The sequence below is a fragment of the Amphiura filiformis genome, chromosome 11 (assembly GCF_039555335.1).
Source record: "Amphiura filiformis chromosome 11, Afil_fr2py, whole genome shotgun sequence".
NCBI lineage: Eukaryota > Metazoa > Echinodermata > Ophiuroidea > Amphilepidida > Amphiuridae > Amphiura > Amphiura filiformis.
The window spans coordinates 41,565,281-41,574,069 of record NC_092638.1 but is presented as its reverse complement, the minus strand read 5'-3'; the positions used below and the strand labels follow the sequence as shown (position 1 = coordinate 41,574,069).

The following is an 8,789-nucleotide window of genomic DNA, read 5'->3' as shown; positions in this document are numbered from 1 at the left end:
CTCAGCTGGGATACATAAATAAGATGTACAACTAAAGACTACAACTGTATACGCACAGTTTTACGTCAATGCCATGACTCCATCGGTGAACACGGTGAATAAAACAGAGTTCCTGGGTTTATTTATCAAAACTTGAATTTTACTGTAATTAAAACACTTCAGGTTTAGTCTTTCACCTGGTATTTTAGTACACTATTGCGCACAACAATTGTGCAAAAAATAGAAATACAAGAATTTAAGGCATCACTATGGAGCAAATCACACATTATGGCTCTGATTCCCCAACCAAAATGTTCTCATTTCCCATGGAAATTTGAATAAAATTGACATCCTAATTTTACTTTTAAAACATTATCAAACTTCTACAGCCTATTGGGGGCTCAAGGAGTTCAAATATGTGTTGCTATGACCTTGTTTTGCAAATCTGGTCTACTAAAAAGGTCAACAGCCATTCTCAACACTTACAATTATAATGTAACATCTGTCAAAGGCATTAATTTTATTATTTTGCTCATCCCAGGAGCAAACTATCTAAAATGACAGGCAGATGGGTGGCAAGCTTAGACACTGCTCTTCACCCCTCTTGCCTCTCCCCAACCAGGTGTACAAATGAGTAATGCCTCTATTCAATGCCAAGAAGGTAACAGACTCACTGTGGAGGTGTACTGATCTCCCTGCAACAACATTATATGGAGAAGTCTGATCCAATCGCTTCTAAAGAGAGATGAGCACTCCGGCCTGTGAACAAGATTTGTCCCCTATACCTTACATTTTCTATGGTATGCTGACAGGAAAATGAGATGAAATAAATATGGCTGACGAATTGCATAAATACGATTTGGTTCAAATTACATAGCAATGTAAATTTGTTTTCTGCAGAGACATGTAAAATCAAAATTAATATTGAAGCGAATTAAAGTTTTAACTTCAACACTACACTATTTTTCGCTCACCTGGAACGTTTTCACTAGTCCGACTAGCGTCTTCAGCAGATGGTGATGCTGTGATGATATCTTGTCTTCAATCGGGATATTCCTCACTGATGACGTCATATGATTGACAGAATGACGTCATAGGATGTTACGATGATCACCATCTGCTGAAGACGCTAGTCGGACTAGTGAAAACGTTCCAGGTGAGCCAAAAATAGTGTAGTGTTGAAGTTAAAACTTTAATTCATTTTATCTACCACTACGTATGAATATCCACTCGTATAATATTGAAGCGTTTTAATTTGAGCTCAAAACTTAATTAAAGGTGTGCAACCTGATTAACAGCCTCATCCACATACATTAAGCCGAAAATATGTTTTGTAATGTATGGGCATTATGAACAAAAACATGGTAGTTAAGTGGTTACCAGCGTGGTAGTCATGTACTGTTCTATGTAATGGGCCTCTGTTACACACATTTTTGCACTAGAATCCAAACAGATGGAGCAATTTAACTCAAAACTTGGAATAAGAATATATTGGTGAAGGGCCTCAATGTGAGGTAGAAAACATCATGTGTTACAATCGGACCAATCCCCTTTAATATAACGAGGAAATTTTCTTTTTTGCAATGGTTCTTCTTGCCTGTGATTTTCCTTATTTATTGTCATAAAGAATATATGTTGCAATACTTCACAATATGACAAATGCAAGACTGAGCTTATTAGTGGGTTAGTACAAAGCATTTGAGTCACAAGTTATAAGCCTTCTTGAGAGTAGTGGATCTCATTGGCAGCTGCTTCGTAGGCCCTCATAAAGTCTGTAAAATCAACGTACGGCTCTATGTACCCTTCCTCATCGGGCTCGGCTTGCGAGTTAGTATCTCGAGGCTCTGATAACCGCTGAAATAAAAGCGGACTACTCTGGGTGTCGCTATTGGTTGACCCTTGCGTTCCTGTACTGTTTGTATGTCGGGTCATATTTCTCTTGGCGTTGATGTCCGCTGCTGGGTTGAGATTCAATTGTACTAGTGTGAGATGAATGACGGTGAATTTGGGATATTTGGGTTACTCACATCCACAAATATGGGTTGCGTGATAGGTACTGAGCTTGGAGTAGCGCTTGGAATTCCTGTTATGATAGGCGTCTGTGATATTGAATGTGTAAGCGTTGGTGGGGTAGGAGACGGTATGAATAAAGACAGACTGGTTTCAGTTCTGTGTGGACTATAAGGTACTGTTACTGGGTTATAGCCAGGCAACGGACTGACGGAACTCCCCAAGGGACTTACAGAACTCCACAAAGGGTAATCAAAGTTACGTAACAGCAACGTAATGTCATCTCGCTTCTGACAATACTGTGCACGTTCCATGCCGCTGAGATATGTGTCGTGATGGTTGCGCACCACCTTGTCAACCACTTGCTGTGCCACACCACTCAGAGTTGATTGAAATTGGAATTCTGCAGCCACGCGGTATGCAATGTCCATGTTAAGTTGACTGGTGTCTGTGGTTTCCTCAATGGATTTGATTAGACCATTAGTAAACACGAGTAGAAAACCAGACAAACCAGTGATCGGAAGACCTCCTATGACTTCTGGTTCGGCGATGACGGGCTCGCTTGCTGCATAGCTGCAAATGTAAAAAGAAGGTGAGGAACACATGGTTTATGTTATGTACAGAGTCCCAAAAGGTTACATGCAGATTGTTTATAATAATCTAAGTCAATATTAACAACAAATATAAATTTCATTTTTATGTCACCCTCTAGTAGTAATAACAATAATAGTAATGTTTCTATATTGCAATTAGCATCACAGATGCCCCATTGTGGTCACAACTAAAAAAGGAAATGGACACACTACAAATACAATATGAAATTAAGTACCCTTGTAAATGTTGCATCTTGCAAACTTAGCATTCATTGCACATATTCCTGAGAAAGCTGGTTATGTGACATAATGCAACAAAAGCTACCAGTCACCTACCTTAGTACTTCAATATCCCTGTAGCCCCCTTTAAAACTGTAGTCTCCTATACTCCTAGTGGTAGGATGACCTGCCAGTCCTCTGCCATATAGGCCGGTGGCTTGCTGGATGCCTGCAACATCCAAGTTGAGCTGTGATAGGCGCAGTTGTTCATCTTCGTTGTCGATTGTGTGGTCTATACTGAGCTGGCGAACTTTGAGCTTGTTGTCAGGCTCTCGGGTGCATAGCACTGCTCTGGAATCACCTGCATCATGAATAGTTTAGATTTAGATAGATGGACTCGTATGTCCATACACGATCAAAATATTTATCAATATTGGGGACCCTAGATGCAGGAGTGGATACAAAATCTACCATTGTGCTTGTTCAATGATAAATTTTGTATCCACTCTTGTATTCAGTGTCTTTGATATTGATCAATAAGCTTGAACATGTATGAGCCGCATTAAGGATACAATCAATCAATCATTACAATAATAGTACCTTAACTAAAGCTTTGAAATTACAATGGATTAAAGGATTATTATGCACATATGTTAGTGAAATAGTGATAATACACCTTTGAGTCTGATGTTTCAAAAAGACATGTTTTAGGTAACAAAACAGGTTGAGAGACCAGCTCTCATTTAATAGATGTTTACTTACCAACACTAGCTATATAGAGCTTTCCTTTGTGTATAAGAGCCAGAATTGCAGAGGTTCCTCCAATGATTTCACTATCTAGTGACTGCAGTTTCTCCACTTCTTTTGGGTAGTTCTGATACAGCTCATAATCACTCAGTCCCTGCAGATTAAAATGAGTAGCTATGTGAATAGAAAATTTATGTGTGTAATCATAAAAACAGTAATTAGGATCTCATAAAAAAACCATCTTTTTTCCATATTCATATTGCTCAACAGAACTATTTTTGCTGTCTTTCTGTGCAGTGGGGAGTTCCTGATACTTTTTTGACATTGGTGCCATGTCAAATGACATATTCAAACAGAGACTACTTCTGAAATTTACCAGATCTAAGTTATGATTGTGAAAACCTGTCATGAATGAATTCCACTACATATTCTAGGTAGGAATTCAACAATTATTAAATTCAACCTCTCCAAAATGTGTTTGTTGTTTCCATTGATTAAACCGGCATTCACATTAAGCAACTGCAATCTCTAAACTACGAGATGAACTATGAGATCACTTGTCAGGAACTAGAATTTGAGCAAGGTCATTAAAGCAATGCCAACTTCTGATACACACTGGCGGCTTGAGTGAAAATGTCTAAGTGAGGGAGAACTTTTATGTAGATCACCAAAGTACAATCTGTCAGCCTTCCTCCCTTTTCAAATATTTTATTCCTGACCCATGCAGTACATGGAAATCTGGCCCTAAAAATGACAGATTACAATACAGGTCCTCTATAAGTCAAGTAAAATGACAGATTACAATACAGGTCCTCTATAAGTCCGGCCCTAACTATATAAATTCTATGTAAAGGCATTGATGTGGTAACTATGTGGTGTCAGAGGTAACTCATAAAGTTGTGTTGAACTGGCATGTACCTCAGGTAGCTGTAGTTTCAATTTCATCTTCTCTGCCAAAGCAGCATCTATTGTTTCAAAGAAAGCTGCTTCAACTGTCAGAAAAGCTTGCTGCAAGATCTTCTTAACTGAGAAGTCGTCTTCTCGTCGGTCAGCTGTCCAAGAAGAAGTTCTGACGGGAGTCTCTGACGTACAAAGTCTGCAACATGAACCCCAGAGTGACCATCAAAAACACCATAGAGGTAGATATCATCGCATCTGAAATGGAAATGCACAAATTAAATTTTCAAATATTTTATTTCATCCCATTTCTGTTACCGCATTCATTCCATTAACCACCTAAGGTGCTTAAGGGGGTACTACACTCCTGTGGTAAATTTGTGACTATTTTTGCATTTTTCTCAAAAATAATAACACACTGGTAACAATAGTTATGTATATTATTGGGGCAAGGAATCCAATTACTACACTGAAATTTCAGTGACTCAAGACAAGCGGTTTAGTATATATGATAGGAAACGAGGTACATCCTAGTGGTACCTTATTTCTTATCATAAATAACAAATAAATCGCTTGTCTTGGGTCACTGAAATTCCAGTGTAGTAATTGATTCTTGCCCCTATAATATACATAACTTTGTTACCACTGTGTTATTAGTTTTTCTTGAAAAATGCAAAAATAGACATAAATTTATCGAGGGGTGTAGTACCCCCTTAACAATTTGTGGAAATTAACAAATTTAAAAAAAACATATCAAGTATGTTGTATTTGAATAATAATAATAGCCTACATTATAGTAGAAGTAGGCCCGTAAGCCAACCAATTTTGAATTTGTCCTTATACATCCCTCATTAATTATGGAAGTATGTGATACACGATATGTGGTACTGGCTACCGGTACTTTAAGTGAAACATGTGGTGGCCAAGATGTTTATGAGTAATGTAATAATAATTTTATGTCATAATAGTTCTACAATTCTGATTTCTACAGTATTTGTAACCAAATGAAAATTCAATCTAGATCTTACAAATCTGCTGGCTTATTGCCCCAACTTGCTTCCACCAGAAATACTTCCAAGTGAAGTTCAGAAAAGTCTTAACAGAATTTGCTTAGAACTAAAATGCCACAGACTCCCATTTTTAATTTATGTTTGAATGACGGTATATTTCTAGGTGTTTGGAATTATCCAGTCCCTAAAGTTCAAAATGCCAAGAATCTTGATAAACTGAGACTTACATACGTACAAGTCTCACAAAGTTGTTTGGCAGAATTTTTATCAGTTATTTTACACAAAATTAAAGACACACAATCTTGATTTAAATGTAAAAAAAATAAAGACACAACATCTTGATCAACACACAATATCTTGGTCAACATTTTTTTTAATTGCTCTTACTTAAAATGAAAACACCTGTCCTCAAATTCATGTTCCTCTTCCCTTCCACCATCAGCACGATACACTTGGTTAGTAGAGAACCCAATAGCAGACAAGTGACACACTGGCAGATCATCTGTCCAACTTGGAGTGGAGGAACTCTATTAAAACACAAATTACGGAAAGCAAAAAGAAAGATCATTAAAACATTACTCAGAGATGCCAGTCTTCCGGTTTTAACCTGAAATCCGGTTTTTTAGTGTTTCTAGAAAAAAATTCTGTTTTTCTAAAAAAAAAAGTTATAGGCCCTAAATTACTTGTTATTGAAGGTCGGAAACCGTAGAAAATACTGCTACCGTACTTTTAAAAAAAATGTTCCAAATTTTCTTTACAAAGTTGGATAAAGTTGTACATTTTGTATGATTTTGATTACTTTTGCTTCTATTGAACAGTCAGGGACACATTGAATTAGTATGTGTTGCTAGCTGTTCAATAGAAGCAAAAGTAATTAAAATGTACAATTTAATCCAACTTTGTAAAAAAAAATTGGCAATTTCATCATCTTTTTAAATATTTCTTTGGACAAAAGTCAGGAATCACAGATAACACATCACATGACATTGACATCAGTGCCACAGGTTTCTGCTAAAGTGAGTATTTTACTAGATATATTATAAATATAATTACGAGGGGGTATCCAAAAGTTTTTGACATCACCAAGAAGCGAAGGAGCTATATCGATGAAATTTTGTCAGTGCAATTACTGGTCCTTCTCTTCATTATGGTACAAAAATGGTCTCATAAGTATGTTTACTTTTTTTACAGGTACTGTAGCGCTAGATGGGCAGTTGGCGCATAACCTGTAAAATGGTGAAAATTGAGGCACGCAGCGTGATTAAGTTCCTGCATTTGAAGGGTTAGGCCTACAATGCTCAGAAAATCTATGATGAAATGAAAGCTATCTACGGTGATGATTGCTCATCATATGGCACTGTTGCTTTTTGTAAAAGGAATTTCCAAACTGGCCACATGTCCCTCACAGATGAGCCAAGAAGTGGACGTCCATCACTTTCGGATGATGCAGCCACAGTGAAGAAATTCAAGAAAGTGGAGGATCTTATCATGAAAAGGTTATGCGCCATTTCATATAGTACAAGAAAGCCATTGAACAGTGTGGCGGCTCGGTCAAGCATATTGACCGACGAGTCCCTCGCCTTTGTTGATAAACAGTGATGTCAAGTGGTCTATAGGGAAAACCAATAACATTGTCTTGACTGTGTCTGTGACTTTCTTAAAGGGGTATTTCGTGATCCACAGCCTCATCCCCCCACTTTTCTCAAAAAAAGTTGAGATTTTTATATCACTGAAAACCTCTGGCTACATAATGTTTATGTACAAAATATTTCTTGCAGATTAATTCGTTTAGCAAAGATATCGTGAAATTTGAATTTCGTTCTGGTGCACCAGAACGAAATTAACGCTAATGCCCGCCATTGTCTATGCCGGGGGCACATCAAAAAATTTTGGTGGGTATGCTCCCCCAAAATTTTGAGGTGGTGGGTCTTTGGGAGCTGACGGCGTACCGGTAAAAGGGGGTCTTTCGGAGCTGCGAACCGGGCTGTGAACAAGTAAAATGGGGTCTTTTGGAGCTGCGAAAAGTCAAAATCAAGGGTCTTTCTTGGCTTTTTGGTTGAAAATCGCCTGAAAAAACAAGAAATATGAGGAATGAGCAATTTTTGGGTCTTTTAGAGCTGAAATTATCGAAATCAAGGGTCTTTCGGAGCTTTATTTTGGTCAAATATAGGGGGTCTTTCGGAGTTGCGAAAGTCAAAAAGGGGGGTCTTTCCGGGGGAGCATACCCGTATGGTCTTTTGTGTTGAGTGCCCCCCCGGCCCCCGGGTGTCTATGGAGCAGTGTAATACACATAATCATGCATAATTCGTGAACGCAAAATCGGAATCAACTGAAATTTTGGGAATAGGTTTTTTTTCGTGGATATCTAATGAAAAATGACATAAATAGAGGATGCTAGGCTAGACTGCGGAACTCAGTCCTCAATGATAGTCAGTCATTTATCTTTTGGTCGTTATATGACTATCATTTGAGGGACTGAGTTGTTATAATATATCTTCCGAGGTGCAATTTCAGACAATAGCTGGGGATTAGTGGGGCAGAGGTTATCTATTGAATCCTTTCATGACCACTGAAGCATAGTCAAGTCTCCCAAGGACACTCGGCACAAATTGAAAGACCATCACAAAAGAATGCATGCATGTCAGGTCATCGACACCAATTTGGTGTTTGTTATGACACAAATTTTGTGTCTGTTATGCACCTCGAAATATGTACCTTAAAGTCTGTATCTAATGCTAGGCTAGGAATAGGATCACGAAATACTCCTTTAATATTGACAATAAATATACTCTAGAAGCTTACCATTGGCCCAACAGCAGGGCCCTTCCTCCTTGTATTTACTGGATGTGCGGGCATCGCCATTTCACATCACTCATATCATTCTATTGTTAAACGTACAAATCTTCCAATGTTTTCCCCTTTCCTTCCTGGAAATTCAACAACAACAGGGCGCAGCCATATTTGGACCTGGAATATTGGTGTTTCTATTTCATGTATTTTGGCTATGAAAAAGGTCGACTTTAATATCTTGAATAAAAAATATTATCTCTTTAAATACTCCGTACATCTACCAATCGAATAACGTACAAATACTGAATCATTAAAAGATTTTCTCAATTATACAAAACTGCCAAAAGAATCAAATATTTTTTTCTATATATAGAAACAAGGTCACTGTCCCGTGATATGACGGATACCTGAATGGGACAAGAGACAAACAACATTACCAGCAGTTCCAAATCTACTCCACCAAACTGGACCCCTTCACCAACGCATTCTTCCCTAGGACCACCAGGCAGTGGAACGACCTTCAACAAGACTGCATGAACCAGCC

At 38.0% G+C, this 8,789-nt stretch overlaps 1 protein-coding gene across 1 annotated transcript; it reads right to left on the bottom strand.

Annotated features, from left to right (window-relative positions):
- Positions 1 to 874: 874 nt before the first annotated feature.
- LOC140164854 (TGF-beta-activated kinase 1 and MAP3K7-binding protein 1-like) lies at positions 875 to 8,458 on the bottom strand. Its single transcript, XM_072188232.1, is given in 8 exon segments — positions 875 to 1,957; positions 1,960 to 2,562; positions 2,919 to 3,162; positions 3,564 to 3,702; positions 4,467 to 4,591; positions 4,594 to 4,703; positions 5,843 to 5,982; positions 8,258 to 8,458. Coding segments are annotated over 8 exon segments (1,689 nt in total). The 5' UTR covers positions 8,318 to 8,458; the 3' UTR covers positions 875 to 1,689.
- Between the last annotated feature and the right edge of the window lie 331 nt (positions 8,459 to 8,789).